General features: G+C 35.2%; 2 protein-coding genes across 3 annotated transcripts; both read right to left on the reverse strand.

The window, feature by feature from the left end:
• Positions 1-297: 297 nt before the first annotated feature.
• LOC131653073 (disease resistance protein Roq1-like) lies at positions 298-7,291 on the reverse strand. Of its 2 annotated transcripts, none has more exons than XM_058923113.1 (5): positions 4,874-7,291; positions 3,679-4,783; positions 3,194-3,478; positions 2,172-3,104; positions 298-2,082 (listed from the first exon to the last, which is right to left on the reverse strand). In XM_058923113.1, the coding sequence occupies exons 1-5, from the start codon at positions 5,356-5,358 to the stop codon at positions 1,717-1,719; spliced, it is 3,174 nt and encodes a 1,057-aa protein (XP_058779096.1). In that variant the 5' UTR covers positions 5,359-7,291; the 3' UTR covers positions 298-1,716. The 2 variants fall into 2 exon arrangements, with proteins under 2 accessions (XP_058779096.1, XP_058779095.1); XM_058923112.1 differs by having other exon boundaries at positions 2,172-3,107.
• Positions 7,292-7,429: 138 nt separating this feature from the next.
• On the reverse strand, positions 7,430-26,145 carry LOC131653074 (uncharacterized aarF domain-containing protein kinase At1g71810, chloroplastic-like). The gene is made up of 21 exons (XM_058923115.1): positions 25,600-26,145; positions 24,738-24,782; positions 23,813-23,851; positions 22,845-23,015; positions 22,564-22,716; positions 21,721-21,756; positions 20,679-20,722; positions 15,508-15,598; positions 15,176-15,217; positions 14,711-14,819; positions 13,745-13,859; positions 13,613-13,662; positions 13,384-13,462; positions 12,158-12,208; positions 11,946-12,087; positions 11,729-11,773; positions 11,209-11,313; positions 11,078-11,119; positions 9,156-9,326; positions 7,825-7,944; positions 7,430-7,690 (listed from the first exon to the last, which is right to left on the reverse strand). The coding sequence occupies exons 1-21, from the start codon at positions 26,086-26,088 to the stop codon at positions 7,586-7,588; spliced, it is 2,244 nt and encodes a 747-aa protein (XP_058779098.1). The 5' UTR covers positions 26,089-26,145; the 3' UTR covers positions 7,430-7,585.
• Positions 26,146-26,204: the final 59 nt, after the last annotated feature.

Below are 26,204 nucleotides of genomic sequence, written 5' to 3' on the forward strand. Positions count from 1 at the left end.
AAATCACACATGGGACCTGGTTGATTTACCACCTAATGCCTCTCCCATTGGAAGCAAATGGGTATATAAAATCAAACGCCATGCTGATGGTTCTGTTGAACGTTTCAAAGCAAGACTTGTGGCTCAAGGTTTGACACAAACAGAAGGGCTCGATTACTTTGAGACGTTTTCACCTGTGGCTAAAATGTCTACTATTCGTGTGTTATTGGCTCTTGCAGCTATTCATGGCTGGCATCTTCATCAGCTAGACGTGAATAATGCATTTTTGCATGGGGATTTACATGAAGCTGTCTACATGAAACTTCCACAGGGTGTACTCTCTTCAAAAGTTGGCCAAGTATGTAAGTTGAACAAATCACTGTATGGTTTAAAACAAGCAAGTAGGCAATGGTTTGAAAAATTAACCACTTTTCTTCAAGCTCAAGGTTTCCTCCATGCACATGCTGATCATACACTCTTTACTAAGACTGATTCTTCTTCATTCACAGCCATCCTTGTGTATGTTGATGACATCATCTTAGCAGGGACATCTATTTCTATGATCAACACCTTGAAGAAATCACTGGATGATACCTTTCACATCAAAGACCTGGGCCAGTTGAAGTTTTTTTTAGGTCTTGAGGTTGCACGATCACCTAAAGGTATCTTCCTTTGTCAAAGAAAATATTACCTTGAATTGCTTCATGATGCTGGCTTAGCTGGTTGCAAACCAGTTTCCACTCCTTTGGATGCTTCTTCGCGCCTTCATCAAAATGATGGATCTGCCTTTGCTGATGTCACTGCCTATAGAAGATTAGTGGGAAGACTCCTCTATCTCACTACCACGCGACCAGACATTGCTTTTGCTACTCAACAATTGAGCCAATTCATGAGTGCACCTACCGAGTCTCACTACAAGGCTGCTTTAAGAGTTCTTCGTTATCTTAAGCAATCTCCAGCTCGTGGTATATTCTTGTCTCAAGCCTCTGATTTGCAGTTATCAGGGTTTAGTGATGCTGACTGGGGCGGCTGTGTTGACACGCGTCGTTCCATCTCTGGATATTGCTTTTTCATTGGGCAATCACTTGTGTCGTGGAAGGCTAAGAAGCAGCTCACGGTCAGTTGTTCATCTGCTGAGGCAGAATATCGTGCCCTCGCATCTGCTACTCGTGAGCTTCAATGGCTATGCTTCTTGTTGCATGATTTGCATCAACATCCCTCTCGATTACCAGTGCTTTATTGCGATAGTCAGAGTGCCCTACACATTTCTGCAAACCCTGTTTTTCATGAGCGTACTAAACATCTGGACATCGACTGTCATTTGGTCCGTGAGAAGTTGCAAGCTGGAGTGATGCGCTTGTTGCCGGTTTCCTCTCAAGATCAAGCTGCAGATGTCTTTACTAAGGCTCTTGGACCACGTCCATTTCATTCTTGTCTGTCCAAGCTTGGTTTGATGAACATCTATCAACCTCAAGCTTGTGGGGGGGTGACAAAGCACGTGCATGAGATGACTGACGTGGAGGATTGATTGGCTGAGATTGGTTATGCCCTAACTGAAAGTTTGTTATGCACAGTTAGTTAGTTACACTTGTATATAAACCATGTAACGACTTTGTAACAAACTAATGAATGCAATATTGATTTTCTCTTTCGTTCTTCTTTGTTTCTTCTCTGCATTCACAGAGCTTCATTCTTCTCCATCAATGGAGTTTCTTGGCATTCATTCATCATTCACATTTACTTAGACGTACACACCACGCAATTCCATTCGTTTTCAAGAACAGCATCTGTTAATTTGAATGTTATCTGTTTTATATCAAAAATTATTATATGATCTGCTAGTCCACTGTGCCCATGGTCACCATCGTCGAAACTTAGCTCGAATCCATCTGTTTTTCTTTTTCCATCGATGATAAATCTGGGCTGAATAATTTCTTCATATGAACCGGGTCGAACAACAAGACATAGAGATATTGCAGGGATCTTTTTACGAAACCAGAAAGTAATAGATGCATTATGATCATGGACGTAGTGCTCGAACCACACTGGAATACATCTTCCTGGTAAGTGAAACTTCTTGTCCCCGCCCTCTGCATGCAGTTTCTGATAATAGTAATTGTTTCATATATTTAGAAACATGTATATGTAGAGTTTTATCAAATCAAATATATGAATAATAAGAAAATACAGACCTCACTCTGTAACATGATTCTACACCCGGAAGTCAAGGAAGGGCAGTCTTTTGCAGACAAAGTCCTTATGTTGGGTGGAACCCCTCTAATAGTTTGAAGATTTTTACAGTTATCCAATATAAGTGTCCTCAAAAAGCGGCATACTTTGGCGCATTCAGGAAGAAGTTTGAGGTCTAAAATTATCAAGGATGTGCAACATTTTGCAGATAATGTTTCTAAGTTTAGTGGAACCCCGCAAATTTCTTTGAGATTCTTGCAACCATCCAAATGAATTTTAGTTAGAAAGTAACATTCTTTGATGCATGCTGGAAGAATTGTAAAATTATTCTGCGACAGGTACAGCTCTTTCACATTAGAAAACAAAGGGAGACCAATTCGAAGGAAATCGTCTGAAACGTGGCAGCCAGAAAGACCTAGATTGAAGACCATTGAGCTAGCTAGAGGTTCAAAATCGTTCGGTTGTGGTAATAACAATGTACATTCCCCAGCAATCAACTCATGAAGTTCCTGCATCACCAAAATACTACTTGGTAACCGAACAACTCCACAGCCAATCAGTACTACTCTTTCAAGCCGGGTGAGATTGTGAATGGAAAATGGAAGTTCTTTTATCGGAGTGGCTAGTAAATCAAGTACTGTAATCTTTTCCATCTTTCCTAATATTTCTGGAAAACTCTTCAAACAGTAACAAGATGAAAGCTTGAGTTTTTCAAGGGAGCTCAACTTGATGGGTGGAAAAGTCCTGAGCCGGCTACAGCCATCAGCATTCAAAATTTTAAGCTTATTCAAGAATCCAACTGATTCATGAATTTTAATTAAATTTGCGCAATCACCAAATGATAACTCTTCTAAATTTGGAGCACCAGACACATCAGGTATCTCTGTTATACACTCACAATCATCAAAATTCAAAACTCTCATGTTCACAAACTTCTGCTATAAAAATGAAAATCAAATGAATAATGTTCAAACGGATTTGTTAAAATATTAGTAAACTATAGAAAAGAACTTATTGTATTTACCTTCTTTGGTATAAGCAAGTTGAGGGACATTAACTGACTTTGCGGTAACTTCAGTATCACAAGTTTCTTTGGATGAAAGTTGGAAGGTAAAGATGGTGATGGATATCCCCGCCATTCCAATACTCTTAAACTATTTGGAAGATGCTCGGGACCTTTGGAAAAACTACCAACTCTAATGATAAGAGTTTTGAGGTTTTTCATCTCCTTGAATGCCTTTCCATCCCATTCTACCACTTCTTCAAAATTGGGGAAATCCAGAATTATGACTTGAATACTACTAGTTCCCTTCGAAAACAAAAGCACAAATCAACCATAATAAATGTATGTATTTTTGCAATTCGACGTGCATATTTAGAGAGTATCTCTTATTCGATGAGGAAAACGGTAATAACATAATACAATCAACAAAACATCGGAACGCTGACAAAAAAGACATGAAGGTTAAAATTTATAAACCCAAAGCCTTTTATATCATTCTTACTTACAGTATTTTCTTCGAAAACATGAATTATGTCATTAGGAAACCATAACCTACTACGTTTTCCAGGCTCCTCTGGCGATTCTTGTCGGACAATTTCTTTACCCATGTCCTCTATCAAATCGTGCAATATTACACAACCATTCAAATTTATCTTTATGAGAGATCTTACTATCAGCACTCCAATCCCATATTCTGGGCAGAAACCGTGATGGACCTGAAGTGTTTTTTTAACGTCTGACACATTACATCCTTTGAAGCAACAAGCAATATCAAGAAATATTTTCTGCTGATCTTCCTCCAAACTATCGAAACTTACTTTAAGTATGTTGTGAATCTTTTCATCAGCAATTCTTTCAAACTGATCTATTGCCGACTCCCATTCTTTTATACTTTTTCCAACTAAGTGAGAACCCATTACCTCCAAAGCCAATGGAAGACCAGAAGCATAGCTCAATGCACGTCTTAAAACGCTGTTATAACTTGAATCAAATTTTTCTGTTTTAAAAGCATTCCAACAAATCAATTCAAGTGCTTCTTTCATATTCAACCCATCTACCTCATATGTTTTTTCAACCCCGTGACTTGTTAACAAATGCTTGTCCCGAGTGGTAATGATTACTCTGCTGCCAGGACCAAACCAACTAGTCTCTCCAACTATTGCCCTCAACTGCTCTAGTTTGTCAACATCATCAAGAACCAAAAGAACCTTCTTTAGGTGAAGCCTATGCTTTATTATTGGAATTCCTTCATTGACACTTCCCAACTTCATATACTTCTTCCCAATAATATCATAAAGAAGTGTTTCTTGGAGATGTACTAATCCGTGTTTAACTGAATTCTCCCTTACATTATCAATAAAACACAAACCTTCAAATTGATCGGCAATCATATTATAAAGAGCTCGAGCGATTGTTGTTTTACCAATTCCACCAATACCGTGAATTCCTACCATGTGGACTTCGTCTGATCCGACATTTAAAAGCGAGGTTACTTTTAGCACACGGGAGTCCAATCCAACAGGATAATCCGCAATATGTAAAGGAATGCGATTAATAATGCCGGAGACCCCTTTAATAATCTTCTCTATAAACTCATATTCATTCTCATTCCTTCATCACACACAAAAAAATTGAAATAAGAATTGAATTAACAGACAAATGAAAATCAATGAAATAAAATATACAAAGTTAGAGCATCACCCATGTTTGAAATGATAGCCAGACAAATCAGCTGCTTGACACAAAGCTGTCCTCCATTTTTGCACCTTCTCCTTGTCATTTTGGAATCTTTCCTCATGTTTAGCCAGTGCTTCTTTAAAACTACCTCTCTGATGTCGAACATCGGAAGGATCGACGTCATAGAAAACCGGAAAAACCAACCGACCCTTGTCCTTAATTAAGGCGAGGATGATAACGAGTTCGTCTAAACAAAAGGGCGAAAAAGCATAGTTCTTAGAGAACACAATAATAGCAATTCTTGTCTCTGCAATTGCCTTGACAAGTGATGGCATAATCTGTTCCCCTCTTTGAAGTTCATCATCATCAATGAAGGTGTGAATTCCGCTATCAATCAGCGCTTTGTACAGATAACCAGTAAAACCGTGCCGAGTATCTTGGCCTCTGAAGCTTAGAAACACATCATATTTCCATCCGTAAGTAAAGGAAGATGAGGATATTGATGCCATGAAATCTTACCAAAACCTTGACTTCTTGTGAGCCTACTACATCATTGAAGTGTTTGCCATGAAATCTTCAACAAACATGCTTCACTCTCAAAAGAGGAAGATGACTCGGTCTCAGAACATACTCGTCACCTAATTAGTAATTAGTCGTGTTTCTTTAGTCATCATGTTCATTTTCACTTTTGTATGTATTTCTATCTTTTGACTTTTTTGTCCGTCTTTTTTCTTGTGATTTGTAAAACATAAATCATTATAAATTCAATATAATAAAATTTAGGAAAATTTTTGGTACTCATTAGTTTAGTTAGATGCAGGTACTTTAATATTAATTGATTTAAAATTTAATAATATTAAAAATGATATGGCGTTGAATATTTTTATAAATTATATGATTTGAGGAAGGTACTAATACTCAATCAAATACCGGAGTAAAATTTATATACAAATAAAAGACAAACGGGTATCGCTATGTCGCTATTCCTTTTTAGAAGCTCCATCGGAAATCGTTGGATGTAGGAGAACATGCTCAACGAGAGGAGAAAAATGACGGTGGTGACACAACCATATGTGGCCGGGAGTTGGTGAGGTGGTGGTGATACAACCATCTGGACGATCCTTTGTCAGGAGAAGGAGGGAGATGATATGGTGTAAAGGGCGTATCATACATATGGTGTGATTTAAAAAGCTTGTGCATGGTTGCTAATGCACCGTGACCGTTGACATTTTGACTAATAATTTTTTAAATCCTTAAATATGTCATTAATCCCTCTAAATATCTTAATTTTTCAATTTTAATCTTTTAATAATTTATCTTCGAATAATCATTTTTTTTAAAATTTTCTTTTATAATAATTGTTCATTCAGTTAACTCCAACTAATGTTATATTTTTAACTACATGTTATATTTTTAATGTGAAATGTCATATTACAGACACTTAATTGAACTCATGATGATATTAAACTCATGATATTTCTTGAAGTAACTTTGTTAAATTGAACTCATGATACGTCATGATTTCTATGAACCCCCACTCTCCCCTACGTCAGATCATTAGATTCATCGTCTGCTTTATCAGGTTGTTTTCTCCTACATTCAGAGGTCATATGATCAATATTGTGACAAGAACAAAATGAAGGCAGTTTTCCATATTCCACATAAATTCTAAACCTTAATTTTTCAATCAATAGGTGATCCTGCAAAACACCCAAAAGATTGATGTGAATCAACACACGAGCAAAGTGGCCAAATGTTATGTTGGGTGTGGCTTCATCAATACTAATAGGAATACCAAGGCTTCCTGCAATTGCAAAAATTATTCTTGTTCCGCAACATTCTTAAGGAAGATTATGTAACCATATCCAAACTTGTACATTCGTGTGTTTATGTTGTCTTGGTTTATGTTGTACCTAGCAAAGAGAGGCAATAAATTTGGTTTGAGACACTCCAAGATCCAATAGCACATACGCCTTTCAATCCTTCAATCAACAGAGACAAATGAAATTTGTAATAACCCTTCTCTAAAGGGATCAAACTCCACTAACCTAGGAGTTTTCATAAAGAAGGAAACTTGTAGTCAACAGCCTTAATGGGAACATCTCCCTTTGACTTAAATGCCATGAAGATGGTTCTTACACGTCTCAAGACATGCCTAGTATTCTTCCTCAGGGAACTTGATGGAAATTCCCCTTCATACAAGGCTAAGGCTGAGGTAATTGGCTATAGAATGTGTTGCATGCGTTACTCAGTGCTTGTTTGAAGGACTTTTCTCTGCAGAGTTTGATTAGGTGTCGGCGAAAGGGAAGCAACAAAAGAAGGAGAAGGACAGGAGTTGGCTACGAAACTCCAAGTTTCCATGGTAGGAAAGCCCGTCATGGAAGAGGCTGCGTAAAACCCTAGCAGAGTGTGGCATTATTCAAATCTTAATATTAACATATTATACAAAACTGAACTAAATTAAATGTTTATTACTTTTTCGTAGAAACGGGGCATAGTTTTATTATATTTACTGTTTTATAGAATCCTAACCACATGAAACCAACTGAAAAAGCAGAGGTACAATAACTTACAGCTAAATTAATTTAAGAAAATATGAAATTGAAGGGAAATCATAAATCAATCATTATGGCATATGCCATGCAAATTCAAGTCACAATTCCGCAATGTTTTTGCAATCACCTAGGTGAGAAGCAAAAAATAATATCACCTGCTCCTGTACTTCCATAATCCATATCACAAAAACACTTTCCTAATAGTTCTTGCAGAAGCGCGGGATATTAACTGTCGAATCAAGTTGGCTGGCAATTGAAGTAATTGCTGCTGGGATTCTGGTGGGAGCTGAAATTTACATATTATCCATCAGCAGTAATAAAGAATATCAAGATGTGAAATTGCTTGAGTTAGAACTCTGCGTTACTGATAATGGTTCAGTGGCTACATATTGTAAATATTATACAAATGGTTATATTTACCTCACTAATGATGGAAAGAACAGGAAGAATGTCTTGAATGGAACCAAATTGGTTTAAAACTAGCGACAGGTCCTCTGTGTACAGTATTTGATTCTGGTCAGGACTAGCCTTTCTCTCCATCTATATGACATTGACAAGAAGTACTTCTAATTAGTGATAAGCAAATTAAAATCATCGATCATTTATCATTTAAAAGTTTCATATATTTATTATTCATTATTGGAATGCTGACTTGAATATAAGGGTATAAACTTTCCACATACTGCAATGGAGAATCCAAAAAGAAAATGTGTAATAGGCATCACTTCTAAGCGTTCTGAATATTGGTGGTGAAAGAGGGTATAATGTTTCTTAATAGGAGGATTGTTGCAGTGTAATTAGTTTCCTTTTCCCAACCTTCTCAGTCCAGTTGTCCATGTAAAAAGATAAGTTAAACGCTTATGATGTCTTGGTTATATTTATATTTAGTTTTCCTTCTTAGTTGATTCTTTCCCTAACGATTGGGATAGACTAGGAGACTCGTGTGTATATATATGTACACTCCTTCCACATAATATGATAACATAAACAGATTTTTCTCAAGTGTTTTGACAGAGTACAAGGTAAGACATTTTATATACAATATTTTAGAAGTTCTTTTTTTTCATGCCATAGGGGGGTTTACTTCATTCTAAAAGAAAGAAGTGACATGTAGTTTCAAACATGAGAAATGCTTACTAAGTAGTCTTTTGAACATACTTTTCAATTGATCTAATGAATGTTAAATGAATGATTTTTTAACCTAATATAAAACAACTAAATTTGAAGGTAAAATGACCAAAAAGTTCATAAAAACAAAGGGGGTGATTATAGTTGAGGGCGTATTTAGGTTTTTCAGAAGCTGCACTATAGCAGCCACTATTTGGCCATTATATCTGCCACTTGAAAACACAGTCCAGTGGGGTTAAGCGTAGCACCTCTACGCTACACAAGACATATATAGTGAAATCTATTGATTTCCAGATAGTTCTGCAAAGTGGTCACTGTGAACTCATTCATCAACAATAAACATGACTTCCCTGAATTTTTTACTGTAATTTTCCTTGAAGCTTTAGAAGTTTACATTATCAATATAATGGACGTGTATTCAAAATTTTAATTTGAAGCAGTTTTTGGCTTTGTACTTTGTTTGGGTACATTATTCTTTAGCTTCAGTATACTGTATGAAGCTCAGTGAGAAACACTGATGTTCTTGTTTTATAGGTTAAAGTACATCAGATCACGATTTATAGTGGCCTTAAAAAAGAAAAATCCATAATGATACAAAAATATAAGTAAACTACTAATCTTACTGTATTGAAGTCTTCTTTTCTTCGGGCCCCTGAAAGTAACAGCATAAGACGTTGGAAGGTCCTTAAGTTGACTAAATCTTCTTCACTCAATAAAGACGGAAAAAACAAAGTACTGAAAGGAACTCTTGCAGCAGCTGTTTCCAAGGTAGCTAGCCCAAATGCATCTAAACCCTACATTTGGATTGAAACAAAATTTTAACAGACAGAGGGGGCAAAACTAGAAATGAAGAAGGATCTAATGAAGGAAAAAGATTAAACTAATATCTTCTAAAACATAAAATAAAGATAGTCCTAATAGTTTACTTAGGACTAGAATGCATGAGGAGTCAAAAACAAGACAAAGACCCAATATGGAATAGCTTTACTCAACTGAGTAAAATATTTTTTTCTAAACTTCAGAAAGTTGATATTGGTTTATACTTGTAGTTAAGTTAGGCTAGGGATCTGAGGAAAATATTAAGGTTCAGATACAGATTTTGGCTTATGCAAGAAACTAAAGCAATTAAAAATATCATTTCAACTTAGTTTTTCTTTCTAAAAGTGCTTGTTGAAAAGTTAATCCATACTGATTTTTACTGACCAGGTCATTATTATTGTTTTCTATCAATAACTAAGACAAGATACTTGATAGAAATATAATTAAAAATCACTCATGTGTCTATGGACATAGATGAGAATGTTGTGTTGAATGTGTGGTAAGACTAGACATATGATAAGATTAGAAACAACATTGGAGAGAGAGTTGGGGTAGCACCCTTTGTAGAAAAGATGATAGAAAATAGGCTTAGGTGGTTTGGGCATGTAGAGAGAAGACCTGTGTGGATTCTGTAGTAAGGAGAGTATATCAGATGAGGGGTAGTCAAACAACTGGAAGTAGAGGAAGATCTAGAAAAACTATAAGAGAATCTATTAGAAAAGACCTCGAGATTAACGAGTTGGATAGAAACATGATTTTTAATAGAATATTATGGCGTGGGTTGATCCATGTAGCCAATCCCACTTAGTGGAATAAAGCTTGGTTGTTGTTGTTGTCGTCTATGGGCATAGATGTTCCTGACACTAGAGCCTCTACGACTAGAGTGGTATAGAGTTAAATCCTTACTAGCCCCGTTCTTCTAATAAGAAAACTGAATTTCAGCATGTGACAGGTGGACTTGTGCATTGTTCAGACTTAAAGCCCGGAGAGTTCATATGTAAGGGGGCTTAGGTTAGATATACAATTGAAAATCACTTAGATGAGAAACTACCATTTAAGAGCACTTGCAGTCAGTGTAAGATGATTTCAAATTTGCTTTTACTAGAAGTGCTTGTGCAAAACCTCATTGCATCAAGTCATTATTATTGTCTCCTTTCTATAATTTAGAAAAGATACTCTTAGAATACTATTAAAAATAATTCATGTGTTTTTATACAACAACTTAAGCTATTGACATAGTTGTTCGATGACAGGGTATTAGAGCCTCTACTACTGGTGGTTTAATGTTCAATACTTTCTGGCCTGAAGAGCTCTTATGTGTTAGAAAAACAATTTAAAATTATTTATGGGCCTTCGCCTAAAATCTTAAGCTTTTGGGATAGTAGTAAATTTATGACAACACTGATATTAGACTAACAGCAAAGCAATTGCAGAGAAATACGACAATGGTCAACAAAAAATAAGTTCAATGCTGTAGCTAAATTTTATCATGTCCATTCATGAACATATACAAAGTGCCGCCGTGATAGGGACATTATTAGTAGTGTATTAGTATTATGTATCTATAATAACTAATGCAATGCAAGATTTCGGAGCTAGAAAAGGTCATGCTGAGAGTATAATTAAATATAGTCTATCAATTTTTATAATAAAAACATCAAAAAATCCATTTTCCATATTCCTCACTACTATTGTAAATTTAATAAGCAACTATGAAAATACATACCTTGGCAAATTCTTGAACAATTATTTTCCTCACAAATTCACCCTGCAAAGATTATCACCAAAGGCATGTTAGGAAGGAAAAGTTAAAAACAGTTGCAAAATAACATGTAAATTGGTAATGGCAATATGTACCTTTTCTGTTAGTGTGAAAGAAAGGATTTCCTTCATAACCATTTTTGAATCGGCGCCTTCAGATGGTAGCTTTACTAAAGTCTTATCTGTTTTGGCACGGAGAGACTATCATGAAACCTAATTAGGACAGGATTTTAAAGAAACTTTGCAAAAAACTGAATTTAGTGGGAAGGAAATTAAAAAGATTAATTCATGCCATATTGCACAGGTAGCTTAAAGCATTTCAATGATTCTTTTGGACTTAATATCCCCCTAAATTGTTCATTAAGAGTGATTCTACAATTGGCATAGTGCTTAGTTTAGCAGATTTCAATCAAAATACCAACAGCACCAACCGAGTATTTTGTTTAGATATCCCAGTAAATAAATGAAATTCCAGCTAGAGAAAGAAACCCATAGTAGGTTGATAAATTATTGATTTTTTCAAATAGTAAAAAGAAAAAAGAAGAGAGAGAAAATTTACTAAAAAGAAGAAAATACTCAAGTCGATATGAAGAAAGAGAAAATCATAAAATTTTACCTCTGTCAGCAAAGACTCAAGTCGGTCTATTTCGAAAACACCATCCTAACAAAGAGGTACGTCATCAAAATTAAGTGAAAAACATTAAAAAAGTGTTGCAACATAATTATATGTGACAAGACAATAAGGAAAAAGTAGATAGAAAAGAAAAATAGCTACAAGAATCAAGATTGCATGCACTGGTAAAGATTCCAAATCCAGGGTCTCCTATGTTTACCTTATAAAGAAGATTCATCAGAGAAGATTTAAGCTGAGGGGAGCTGTCAGTAAGCACTTTTCTGGCAATCCAAGGATAAGTACTACCCAAGACTTTGTAGTCTGGGTTAAATCCAATTGCAATTCCCTCCAGTACAGCAAGGCTACATACATAATATTTTGTTCAGGATTTTATAGAAGACGCAAATTTAAGCCTTGTATGGAAAGCTCTACCTTCGGATGACAAGTGAGAAGTATGAAGGTATCCTAAATTTGAATTTGTACCTAAAAAATGTAAGAAAAAGAGTATACATATTATGTCAAAGCAAAATACAAACAATGAGATGACTAACATCTGGAAGACAAAAAAGCAGAGAATAAAGAATATGCTACTTCCTCTGTCCTTGATCTTTTGTCCTTTAAGGTTTCGGCGGACATATTAAAATATAATAAATTTAGACAAGTATAGACCTACTTAACCGTAATTCATTTAATAAAACTAAAATTCATTCAATGCATGTGTTTGGTTCTTGTAAGGGTACAGGTGGAAAAACCTGCTCAATTACAACTCGGTTTCATTAAACACATTGTTGGTCTTTTGGTGCATGTCAAAAAAAAAATTGATACATAGAATATTTTGTTGAAATCATCAAGTTCATCGTCAAAGTTTGATGCATGTTAAATATATGAAAAATATCTCATAATACTTGTGCTGTATCTTAGAGTAATTTAGAACACCTTAAAATTTCTCTTAGGATGTTCCATATTTCTTTATATCTCATGATCAGCTTCCTTATTTTAATTAATATGAATCAATTATTAGTATAAATAAGAGTTGGCATTTAGTCCTTTGTATATAATATTAAACTGTGATCACAATTTGATGTTTTTATAGTTTCTGTTCCCTTGATCCTCATCTAAAAACTTTTTTCGGCGTGGAACCAAAGTATTACCATCCTCTATGCCCTATCTTGTCTCCCAGGTTTTCTCATTATTTAATTTTTTTTTAATTTACAACTTCCGCAAGCTGAGTCAGTTCATCTCAATGTTGTGTCCTTTAACTGCTTCCTATAATCTCATATGAGGTATGGATCTGGCTATCCCAAATGTAATTTTGGTATTGTTATCCCATATAAAATTTGACCTTAGTTATCCAAAATGCAGTCTGGCCATGATTATTCTAGATTAGCAATGAATTTACTGTTATTCATACAAACAGTGATTTCCCCTATCTCACTGACAAACATCGGATATATAGCAGGAGATCTGTTGTCAATGTATGAATAGAAATATAATAAATAAGAAATGATTGTGTTGCCTATGGCTTTTTCCAGAATTAGTTTCTCTAATAAGCAAAGAGGTTGGACTGGTATGTAGGATAAACTGACCTTGTTGAAAGAACTTTCAAATATTTTGTAGGTTCTACCGTTATATATTTAATGCATCAGAGAAGAGCTTACATTGTTATTCCTAAGTTTCCCAGCAGGTCTCCAAAGCTGATATTACGAACTCCTTTGGAAACAGCATTTTGGAAGACACCTACATGGAGGGAATGTAGGCCAAAGAATGAACAGATAACCTCAAGAAAAAGGGAATCTTAACTGCAGCATATAATTCTAACAACTAAACGGGAGTATGCATTTCAAAAACTGTATTTTGGAATTCACCTAAACAGCAAAAAGTAAAAACCTGTCAAAGCCTTTGTAACAGCTTCTTTCTCTGCAGTTGGTGGAAGTAGCCTGATAAAAATACAAGCAGCCAAATCTTATAAAAACATTTGAATTTGATAACTTAAAATTGAACAAAAATAAACATAAATACCCAAGAGTAACAAAGTCCGTAGCCAATGCATCAAAATCACGATTAACAAGATGTAGACAAGCTTCAATGAATCCATCACGCAATTCTTGTTTGAATTCACCAGTCATGCCAAAATCTGGCCCAAAAGTAGGAGGAATTTTAAAATATATATATGTTATTGATATATTTTTAGCTCCTTAGATCTTCTAGAGTCTAGACATACATATTATCAGTAAATAAAACTAAAATAAAACAGAGTAAATAAAATTAAAATAAAACAAATCAGACATAAATTAGGCTACCAAATGTATTTTAACATATTGAGTACTCAATATCAAAGCTAGATAGTAACATAATTCTTCCCTGCATGCACATTTTTCGTTTCCCTACTGCATTAACATAGCTTCCCAATCTCTCCACATATCAAATCAAATGCTCTTTTAAAATAGGCATTACTTAAGGGTGTGTGTTTTTTAAGGGAGGACTTTGGAGGGCTACGTCTATATGCTGGTATATATTTAAGATTTTAAAAAATATGATAGAATAACATGACAGATGATCATATAATATTTTTACACTTAATTTATTTTTACAAATATCATTACCTCCCAGTGCACATTAAAATCCCTAAATAGTTGTTCGATAAGAAAATTGTCACACTATAGGGCACAAACAGACGTTTATTTGTGTCCAAACTAGAGCAACGCATAATATTAATTATAAAAATCAAGAGAAAAAATAAGTGTGAACACTTCAAAAAATTATCAACGCTCATCTGTATTAATGCTATCAAGTACCACCACATACCAAGAAATGATCAAGCTATTCCTAGAGTTCAACTTAATCTCAATCATTAAATCCTCAAAACAAGGCAAATTTGTGAAAACATCAAATTAAAGCCAAAAGGATAGATGCCAAGGATACTACGATAAAACATGTTTGCGAACCTAAAGAACTTGGAATATCAAATTTTCACTCTTCAATTACCTAAATACGCTAGTTTGCCATCAGATGTCCGAAGAAGATTTCCAGGGTGTGGGTCTGCATGATAGAACCCACACTCAAGAAGTTGATTGAATGAGCAGTAAACCCCCACCTAGTCAGCATCAGGAAATACAAAATAAGATCAGGCCCCATTATGCAAAAACTAAGAATTGTACAGATTAAAATTTAGAATAACTTGTTTGCAACTACTCCCTCTGTTTCACAATGACTGTCGTTTTAGCAAATAAAATTTGTTTCAAAATGAATGTCATTTTCGCTTTTCAATATAGTAATAATTGTTATTTTTCCAATTGTCATTATTACTTTGTACACCACTTCTAATACATTAATAAGGTTAATTTAGTAAAAGTGCAATCTCTTATGACAATATTATTATATTCCTTAATCTGTATGCAAAAACATTAAATGACAGTCATTTTCAAACAAAGGGAGTAATTTGTAGATGACCTCAATCAGGTAGAGATCCTTCACTTCTGACAATTTTCTCCCCTACAATAGCAACAGTAGCAAACTAGTGTCAGTAGAAGTCATAATTTTTTAACAGGCAACAAAATAAAAATGTAAGATATAATGGTCCTATGTAGGAAGTAAAAAGTATTCTAGCTCAGGTCATTACAGAAGAGGATATTTGGGATATTTTCTAACAATTCCAGAGTTGTCCATCTCAATACTGACACTGGGATATGCATAAAACTTATCTAGGGTATTGAATCTATTCTATACATGCATTGAACCATCCTTCCAAAAATACACTAATCAAACAGTAAATGGTATAATACCTCAATCCATTCCATAACAAGGACCTTGCGAGTTGTGTACTCAGTGTACATCAAAGGAACCACCACATCTTGTATAGAGCCATATAAGTTCCTGCCCACATATAACAAATAATAATGCATTCACAACATGTTATGTCATGCTAAATGAAAGTATGATAAACCAAACATGAATCTCTAGGAAAGGGCTCTTATGAATTACTACTTTTGTCTTTAAATATAACACTCGTGTGCATTTTCTCTCTTTTTATAAGACATCTTTCACATTTTCAATTATACTCCCTTCGTCCCAAATTATAAGACATTTTGGGTATTTCACACAAATTAAGAAACCTAATTAATTTTGTCTGAGAAAGACAAATTATGTATGACTTTACAATAATGTCCTTCATTAGTTACATAGGAAAGAGAAATTAAAAGAGGGAGTACAAGAGTAGTTGCTGCCATGGCAATTCCAGTCAGTCTCAGTACTAATAAAACTTGTAGTAAATATGTTCTAAATTCAATTACTAGTTAGTTACTCCCTCCCTCCCCAATACTTAGTCTTTTTGGCTTTGTATTTTCGTCTCCAAACTATGAATGTTTTAGGAAACTAAGATATAATTAAGCATGCTTTCTCGTTTGTATCTTTACAAAAACCAAAAGCATGCATTAAATAATTTTATTAGCACTAAATGAATTAAGGGTAAATAGTTATATATAGTGTTGGAAATAGAAAAAATACATTGTATGTTTTCCATTAAAAAGAGCATTTAAGTTTTAGGTTCATGTATATTTAGATTCATGCATTTAGGAAGTTGGACTATTATTTATTTCTCCTTGTAAACATAATATGTAATTAATTATATAGTGTATAAATATTATGGATGCTGAGTGCTTTACTCACTCAAGCACATTCAGAACACTCTGATTTCTATTTTTCACATGGCATCAGAGCTCCTAATCTAGGGGACTCTACTTCCGCTAATATCAGTATTTAGAAATCTGACCGGGCATTTTTATGCTGTCAGAACCCTTAAATCTTGACTGGGCAACACGTGCTGTCAAGTTTTTTCAATTAAACGCTATCTATACTTTTCTGGAAGCCGTCCGTACTGTTTCATACAGTTTTCTGCAGCCGTTGGTACAACTCTGCACATTTTTCAGCCGCTGTTTACACCGTTCCAGCCGCTGTCTGCACAGTTCCAGCAACTGTCTGCAAGTTCCAGCCACTGTTTGCAAGTTCCAGCCACTGTTTGCAAGTTTCAGCCTCTGTCTGCAAGTTCCAGCCACTGTTTGCAAGTTCCAGCCACTGTTTGCAAGTTTCAGCCGCTGTCTGCACTGTTCCAGCCACTGTCCCTGCATTTTCTGGTATGGAAAAATCATCAAGTAATTGTAGTGTGGCGTATTCTGGTAAGCTTCCACTCTCATTTGGATTTCATGTCTCAGAAACGCCTTCTCATTTATTTTGGATATTAGATTCAGGAGCCACAGACCACATGACACCCTCTTCAAAACAGTTCTCCACATATTCCCCTTGTCCCAGTAATAAAAAAATTTCTACTGCTGATGGTACTCTTGTAACTGTAGCTGGCTTTGGAGATATTCAAATAAATCACTCTATAACCTTAAAAAGGGTTCTCCATGTTCCGAAGCTATCCATGAACCTTGTCTCCATACAAAAACTTACAAATGATTTATCCTGTAGTGTGACTTTTTTTTAATGATTGTTGTATATTTCAGGATAAGGACTCGGGAAAGACGATTGGACGTGCTAGAGAAAGGAATGGCCTTTACTATCTTGAAGAACCAGGTCACTGTACAAATGTCCACTTGTCTCACTCATTTATGTCAGAGTCAATACTCTCCAAAAAGGAAAAAATCTTTCTTTTTCATTGTCGATTAGGTCATCCTTCTTTTGGAGTCATTAAAGTTTTGTTTCCGTCTTTATTCAATAAGGTAGATATTGAAAGTCTTCATTGTGATGTGTGCGAGTTTGCTAAACATAAGCGTCTACCATTTCCATTAAACAACAAAAGAAGTCTTTCCCCTTTCTATCTTATTCATTCAGATGTTTGGGGTCCCTCTACTAATCCAAATGTAACAGGTGCTAGGTGGTTTGTGACTTTTATAGATGATTGTACCCGGGTTACTTGGGTATTTTTACTCCAAAACAAGTCTGACGTCAGTACTGTTTTTCCAAAGTTTTTCTACATGATTAAAAATCAATTTGGAGTAAACATTAAAAGACTTAGGTCTGATAATGGAAAAGAGTACTTCAATCATGTTCTTATTTCTTTCTGTCAAAAAGAGGGAGTTGTCCATGAGTCTTCTTGTGTTAAAACACCACAACAAAATGGAATCGCAGAAAGAAAAAATGGGCATCTATTAGACCAAACCCGAGCACTATTGTTTCATAAAAATGTTCCCAAATATTTATGGGGGGAGGCCGTTCTCACTAGCACATATCTTATTAATCGATTACCCTCTAGAGTATTAGGGTTCAAGAGTCCTATGGATGTTCTTTCTTCCTTCTATCCAAATTTGTCAACAAGTAGTAATCTCAAACCTCGAATCTTTGGGTGTGTCTCATTTGTGCATGTGCATAGTCAAGACAGGAAAAAACTCGATCCTAGAGCCCTAAGATGTGTTTTTGTCGGTTATTCCTCTACTCAAAAGGGATATAAGTGTTTTCATCCTCCATCTAAAAGATTCTTTGTGTCGCGGGATGTAACCTTCCATGAAGAGGAACCGTACTTCACTCAACCTTATCTTCAGGGGGAGAGTTTTAAGGAAGATAAGCTTGAAAGTCTTGATCTTTCTGGTCTCGAGTCAAATACACTCAATTTGTCTAGTATTAAGTCAAATACATCTGGTCATGACTCAAATACACTCAATCTCTCTGGTCTCGAGTCAAATCCACCTAATTCTTCCAGTTTCGAGTCAAATAGACCCGATCTTTCTGGTCTTGAGTTAAACACACTTGTACCAAACCCATCTGAGCCTGAAGAATTGGGAGTTGAGTCAAATCAATCAAATATACCAGTAGTTGAACGTGAACCTGAAGTGGATGTGAGATATGGAAAGAATCTGGTTTACATGAGAAAGTCAAAGGCCGTTCCTGAATCGACACAAGTTCAAGAGCCTGACTCGACTCCTTCAAATGAGGTAATTAATTCTTCTGAATTGCAGGATAAAATTATGACCCAAACAACAGATGATGACCTAGACCTTCCAATTGCTATTAGGAAAGGTACCAGAAAATGCACCAAACAGCCTTTATATCCCCTTTCAAACTATCTTTCTTTTCAAAAATTCTCACCTACCCATAGAGCCTTCCTTACAAACCTTAACGCTACTTCCATACCTACTAATGTTTCTGAGGCATTGTCTGATGAAAAATGGAAGCAAGCCATGAATATTGAGATGGACGCACTGAAGAAGAATCGAACGTGGGAGATAGTGACTTTACCAGAAGGAAAGAGGCCAGTTGGATGCAAATGGGTGTACACGGTAAAATATAAGGCTGATGGATCAATCGAGAGATATAAAGCCAGGTTGGTTGCCAAAGGGTTTACACAAACCTATGGAATTGACTACTCAGAAACATTTGCACCGGTTGCGAAGATGAATACAGTGAGAGTAATTTTGTCACTTGCTGCCAATTATGGTTGGAATTTACAACAATTTGATGTGAAGAATGCTTTCCTACATGGGGAACTTGAGGAGGAGATTTATATGCAGGTACCACCGGGGTATGAAAAAAATGTGTCTGACAATACAGTTTGCAGGTTGAAAAAAGCGTTATATGGCCTAAAGCAATCACCTCGAGCATGGTTTGGAAGATTCACTAAGGTTATGACATCCTTGGGGTACAAGCAAAGTCAAGGGGATCACACCTTGTTCATCAAACACTCGCCACAAGGGGGAGTAACAGTTTTGTTAGTATATGTGGATGACATTATAATGACTGGAGATGATTGGAAGGAGCAACAGATCTTGAGTCATTGTTTGGCTAAGGAGTTTGAAATAAAAGCTCTTGGAAAGCTGAAGTACTTCTTGGGAATCGAGGTGGCACATTCCCGAAAAGGCATTTTTATATCACAACAAAAATACATTACAGATTTACTCAAAGAGACAGGAAAAACAGCATGTAAACCAGCGAGCGTTCCTATGGATCCAAATCTTAAATTGGGTAATACAGAAGAAGATGTTGCAGTAGATAAAGAAATGTATCAATGTCTAGTTGGGAGATTAATTTACTTGTCTCACACTAGACCTGATATTGCATATGCTGTAAGTATGGTTAGTCAGTTCATGCACTGTCCTAAAGAGATCCATTTACAAGCAGTTCATAGAATCCTGCAGTATCTCAAGGGAACTCCAGGAAGAGGAATTTTGTTCAAAAGAAATGGAAATACAACACTTGAGGCCTACACTGATGCAGACTATGCAGGATCAATTGTTGATAGAAGATCCACTACAGGGTATTGCACCTTTCTTGGAGGAAATCTTGTGACTTGGAGGAGTAAGAAGCAAAATGTAGTAGCACGTTCTAGTGCTGAAGCTGAATTTCGAGCCATGGCACAAGGCATTTGTGAATTACTTTGGCTTAAAATTATTTTAGAAGATTTGAAAATCAAATGGGAAGGACCCATGAAGCTCTACTGTGATAATAAGTCAGCTATCAGTATAGCACATAATCCAGTTCAACATGATCGAACTAAGCATATTGAGGTTGATAGACACTTCATTAAGGAGAAGCTTGACAGTGGGCTGATTTGCACCCCATATGTGTCCTCACATGGGCAACTTGCGGATATTCTCACTAAAGGATTGAGTTGCTCAAATTTTGAACGAATTATATCCAAGCTGGGAATGGAGAATACTTATTCACCAGCTTGAGGGGGAGTGTTGGAAATAGAAAAAATACATTGTATGTTTTCCATTAAAAAGAGCATTTAAGTTTTAGGTTCATGTATATTTAGATTCATGCATTTAGGAAGTTGGACTATTATTTATTTCTCCTTGTAAACATAATATGTAATTAATTATATAGTGTATAAATATTATGGATGCTGAGTGCTTTACTCACTCAAGCACATTCAGAACACTCTGATTTCTATTTTTCACATATAGGTTCAACTGTTCAAGCACAGAACCTCAAATTCAAAACATTGATAGCATGCACTTACCTGAACTTGATACCATTGCTTGCTTCATTATTGTAGTCCATCTCCTGCATTCAAGCCTGTATTCAATTTGAATTTCTAAGATATTTAATTCTGAAAGATCGTGTATAAAACTAATTGGTTGAAGATCTTATTTTCTCAAAAATCAGTAAACAATTTTTTAAAGAATTTAGTAGTGGAGAAGTAAGAAATTGAGTAAGAATAAGAGAGGAGACACTCTCTGAATAAAAATGAACTCTGTTATTTCTGAGTCAATTAACAGACTAATTTGCATCAGTTAATCACATCTAAGTTAATCGCTAGACTAATAACAAACAAACTTTGCAACTATAATGCCGATTCAGCATGAGATTCATAACGAACCATGCAGTATCACACAATTACTCCAATATTCCCCCAGAAACTCTAAGTGGATGGAGAAATTTTAATTGATCCAAAACCATGAGTTTGATTGGATAATCACAAACTGTGAACCAAACAACGTACTTAGTTCTCTCATGAAATATTAGATCTCAGGCAAAATGTAGTGTAGTTTGATTATCACAAATCGATGCATTTGTGTAAACTCCCCAAATCTAACTTCCTAAAGTAATTACTCGAGCCAAATAAGTTCTAAGGTAGCCAATACCATGACTCAATATTTTGATTCATCTCTTGACCTTGTTACATTATGTTTCTTACTTTCTAGTGGATGAGGATATTCCCAATTGATTTTGTTTGTTAGTTACAGGAAGAGGGAGGTTAGTTACATATGTGGGGAGTATAACATAGTCTTTGAGAGTTAGGATGAATCTACTCCCTTTAATAACAATTGAGCCATGCAATCACACATAATATAGAAACAGTTATGGTAAAAAAAAAAAAAAAAAGCAATGCATACCAAGAAAACAAACACATGGTTTGCATAATATCGCACCATGTAATCAATTTGTTTTTGATAAATTAGAGGAGGGTGGGGAAGCATCACAGCGTAATAATTGCACCATGCATTCACGTAAATTCTAGAGCTTAATTTTGATGAAAATACAAGAAAACCAATGCATACCCGGAAAAGGCTTGATGCCCACTCATCAACAACTGCCTGCATAAATACAACGCCACACTCAACAAAAAGAAGTGATAGGAAACTGTAGAATATAAATACACATGCATACATACAGATAGATAAGAAGATAATTATGGATGTTATAAGAGTGCTAATGATATAGACAATATAAATAAGAGATTAATTTTGTGTACAAACAATGTAATTTTTTTTATACATGCATTCAGTTAAATCGCACAACAATGTCACTTTGTTACTTTAGTTCCTATAACATATTCACAATATCTATATGATAATATTAGATTTTTTTAAGACCAAAAAATAATCTACATGATGAGTTGCAGTTGAATGCATGCGTAAAAAAGATATACATTGACAATGCATACAAATTAAATCCATAAACTATGCCCCCTAATTTCTTTAAGATTAAAATTAACATCAACCAGTCTTCCAGTAGATGGTAACTATTAGAATATAAGAAAATATAGTATCTTTGATATTACATGTGAATATCTTAGTTAAATCTAAGTTACTAATATAAGAATATCTCAGATTAACTTGTAGGATTAGCTTCCAAATTATTTTTATTATCATGATCGGTTTCTAGATTTTCCTATTTATTTAGAATTAGGAGTCTTATATACCTATAAATAGGGGTTAGGGTTTAGCCTTTTGATTCAAATTAATTATCAAATAATATTTTGCTATAATTATATTTCTTCTTATTCTTCTCCTTTTTTTATCCGAAAACACATGAATTCAACAGAAACCGTAACCATTTTAGAGTTAACATGTTCTAAAGTCTAAAAGCAATCTTATTCACATTGCAAGTTGCAGCATCACCTGAAGATCAGTATTCAATTTGCCTGCTCTTCTAGCCAGCCCTGCCATAAAGCGCAAGATTAATATATCAAGGGAAATCGCAGCTTGAACTCCTGGTCTTTGCACTTTAACAGCAACAACCTGCCCTGTTCTGCGAAGCCTAGCTTGATAAACCTATTCTCCAGAGACAGAAGTTCTAATTTTGATTAATTAAATTTAAATTGAAGATAGAAACATGTCATATCAAAACTCTGCAAACATCAGCTATAGAAATACACCAATATAAGGCTGAAAGCGTGAACCTGCCCAAGGGAAGCAGCAGCAACAGGCTCAGGTGAAATCTCTGAGAAAATTTCAACCAAGGGTAAACCAAGTTCTTGTTCAATCATGTTGAAAGCAACTTCAGTGGAGAATGGACTTATTCGATCTTGTAGCAGTGAGAGCTCATCTAGATAAGATGGTGGTATCAAATCCTACAAGAAAATATTTTTGGAATTGTATATCTGAATTACTGTGGCAGAAAATTAAAATTGCATGGCCTCAACAGAAAACTAGTATTAGTATACTTACATTTGAGCATAGCATATTCAGGTATGCCCAACCATATGCTGGCCAAAAACAACATAGAACATCTAAACCACAATTGGGAAAAGATTTGGAATTTCATATCCAAACAAATGACAAAAAGGAAAAACTGATTGAAGAATAAACTCACTCAATTTACAACCAGATTAGATGCAAATAAGTATAAATATTTTTAGGAGTTAAGGACATTTGATCCAAGGCATAGAAGATTTGAAATACTGCAGTCTAACTCTAAATATTCAAAATTAACTTTCAGTTTTTCTTTTTTATCCTGTTATCCTTCTTATGGTGTGTTCTAAAGGAAAACTGATAATGCTAGGCACTTGTGTATTATGGGGAGCCTAAGTCCCACATCGAGTAGTATGTGACGCTCGATGAGGTTGGTTCGGTGGTTGGGTTGAAGGAGGAAGGAGGTTCAGGGTTTGATCGCCGCCCCCAGAATAATACTAACTAGACTAACATTTGTCATTCAAAAAGTAGTTTGGTTTTTCCCTCTTCATAGCTATATTTTAGGGAGGATTCCCCATGTGAATAGGTTCTTATCAAATGGAATTAGATTTGGTTGCCGATGTCTCATAATGGGATTCCTACGGAGGGGGCTCACATATGCTGAAAGGAAAACCATAATAAAACAAAAGAAGATAGAGATAATATTGAATATTGTTACAGATAAAGTAGAACTTACGGAACGAGATGATATAGCCTGAGCAATTTTGATATATGCCTGCAACAAAGTAGTTTGCAACAGTAATTAAAAAAAGATACTTTAGTCGATGGGCATGATGATTTAACAAAAACCACTAAGAAAGTAAACTAATATATACACAATCCAGTATCTATAATGTCCTTCCTATTGTTAAAGACTCTTGATTTTAAACGTCAAAATCCCCCGCCCCAATCCAACCAAGGATAGAGAAAATAACTTGTAGGCTTGTACCGAAGGCAATGGAACAGGGAAGGAGGGTAACTTATGTGGACTTGTAATAGATAGCTCCAGAGTAGAAAAAAATCAAATTGATCAGCTTTAACTAAACATAGTTTAAATGACATGATCCAAAGACCTTCTAGTGTAGAGGACCAATATCTAGCAAATTAAAACAATGATCCATGCTCCCCCCAGCTATTCAACAAGCTAGAAAGAAGATACAACTATAACGAGACCAAAAAAAAATAAAGATAGAAGAATGTAAAAGGGAAGGAACTATGGTGAGATTCAATTTGTTATCTCTTCAAAACTGCGCGTGAAAAAATTTTAAGCTGGTTTGCTACTTTAAAATCTAAACTCATTAATGAAATTTTGGCTCCCATTTAGATGTTAGTATATTACAACTCATATGAACCTAGTCTGTACTGGAAGCAAACCCAACAAATTCATTAGAACAAAAATACTATGACATGAGTCAGGACGAACCCCAACAAGCTAGCAACAACTTTAAATATGTAGTCACAAAATTTATCAATCCATTATGTGACATATCTTATCTAAGATGGAATAACATCAATGACCCTACCAATTACCATTACTCAATCATAAAAACACCTAGTTCAAGGCCACAGTTCGTTAAGAAATAGAGTTTCGACAATATTATAAAATAACCAACATGACATACCGGCCCAAGTTCCACCAATATCTTCCTTAGCTCTGCAGCTCTAACCTGCAAAACCGAACGATAAAATAATTTTAAAAAATTTGTTTTCTTTTCATTCAAACTGCAAATCAAAAGTCTAAAGGCCCGTCTCTCTAATATTAACAAATCATTTCATTCATAGGTTCTAAAGGTACTCGTCATGCTAACAGCAATAACATTTCCTTCAAATGTTTCAAATAACAATCATCTCCTTTTAAAATTCCACTTCCTTGTGAAATCATTTTTTTCACTATCACTTTTACTCTTGGTGTTTAAATGTTTAAAAAGAAAAAGAAAAAGCTAATTTACACTTCGAGAGACATTGAATTACACTTTTCACTGTATTAACCAAAGTCTTGTAGTTATTAATGTAAAAAGATAGAAGTGTGAACATAAGTTTCTAGCGCTTAGAAGAAACAGTTATTTTGGTCTCTAAATTTGTGATACTCTAATACTATGTCACTATAGTCATAAGTTTTCTTGGTCTCTAAATGCATCAACATTACAAAAACATTCCTAAGCTTTCTTGTTGGAGTAATTCCATGGACCAAACTGACCAAAACGAAAGAAAACACCGTGATTAAATTAATTAAAAGGAAAAGCAAGTTCAATGACTTCAAACTCACTAACAAAATACAAGTTTGAGGAAGTTTCTACAAATTTGATAAATTCAGCAAGTATAGCAAACTAGTAATAGTAGTGAGTATAGCAACAGTGTCACATATTTAAAGATTATATGAAAATAATAGCTTATAACACTTTACATAAGCCACTATGCTACGAAAAGAAAAGAAGTTCAAAAACTCCGACTCGGAATTCCACCGCGAAACTACAAAAGCAATACCTGAAACATGTCATCGGCACGATCAAAACGAGCATCGAGATAGCGTAAACCAAACCACTTGCCAAAAGCAGTTCCAGTCTGAAACAATCGTCTAGCGACAACAAGAGGCTTCCGGAAATAAATCGCTGCAATTTTCGATATACTATAGTCTGCTAAAGAGTCAGCTTCTGTGGCACTCAGTTCAAACAAGTAACCTGACTTCGCCGTAAAGGAGTCTCCGTTATCGGAGCCGGCGGCGCATCTGACGCAGCAGCGACGGGAAGAGAATTGGTTTTGAATCTTGTGAGGTGGAAATTGAAGCGAGGAGATGGAGTGGTTTGTTGGAGGGATGAGAGAAGGGAAAGAAGAGAGTGAAGGTGTTGAGAGGAGTCGCATTTTGATAGAATTTTGGGGTTTATAGGGTTTTGGATTTTGAAAATGGATATGAGATGAAGGTTGTTGTGGGAATGGAATGGAGAATGAAACAGAGGAAGTGTAGTTTTTTTGCATGAGTGATTGTTATGTTATGGTGTTCATGTGTTTTGGCTTCTTTGTGGCCTCAGAAAGTCTTAGATTGGCGTTGGGTTATCTTATATGTTATCATCCTTATTAAATTTTGAAAAATA

The sequence above is a fragment of the Vicia villosa genome, linkage group LG2 (genome assembly GCF_029867415.1).
Source record: "Vicia villosa cultivar HV-30 ecotype Madison, WI linkage group LG2, Vvil1.0, whole genome shotgun sequence".
In the NCBI taxonomy this organism is placed as follows: domain Eukaryota; kingdom Viridiplantae; phylum Streptophyta; class Magnoliopsida; order Fabales; family Fabaceae; genus Vicia; species Vicia villosa.

What these genes read in the sequence shown, in the direction of transcription:
- LOC131653074 (XM_058923115.1), bottom strand. Translation starts at nt 26,088, where the DNA reads ATGCAAAAAAACTACACTTCCTCTGTTTCATTCTCCATTCCATTCCCA. An exon ending in AGGCTATATCATCTCGTTCC is followed by an intron (nt 23,016 to 23,812) that starts GTAAGTTCTACT and finishes ATTTTCTTGTAG; the next exon opens with GATTTGATACCACCATCTTA. An exon ending in TTGTTATGGAATGGATTGAG is followed by an intron (nt 15,218 to 15,507) that starts GTATTATACCAT and finishes TTGCTATTGTAG; the next exon opens with GGGAGAAAATTGTCAGAAGT.
- LOC131653073 (XM_058923112.1), bottom strand. Translation starts at nt 5,358, where the DNA reads ATGGCATCAATATCCTCATCTTCCTTTACTTACGGATGGAAATATGAT. An exon ending in ACTTGCTTATACCAAAGAAG is followed by an intron (nt 3,108 to 3,193) that starts GTAAATACAATA and finishes TCATTTTTATAG; the next exon opens with CAGAAGTTTGTGAACATGAG. An exon ending in GAATCATGTTACAGAGTGAG is followed by an intron (nt 2,083 to 2,171) that starts GTCTGTATTTTC and finishes TACTATTATCAG; the next exon opens with AAACTGCATGCAGAGGGCGG.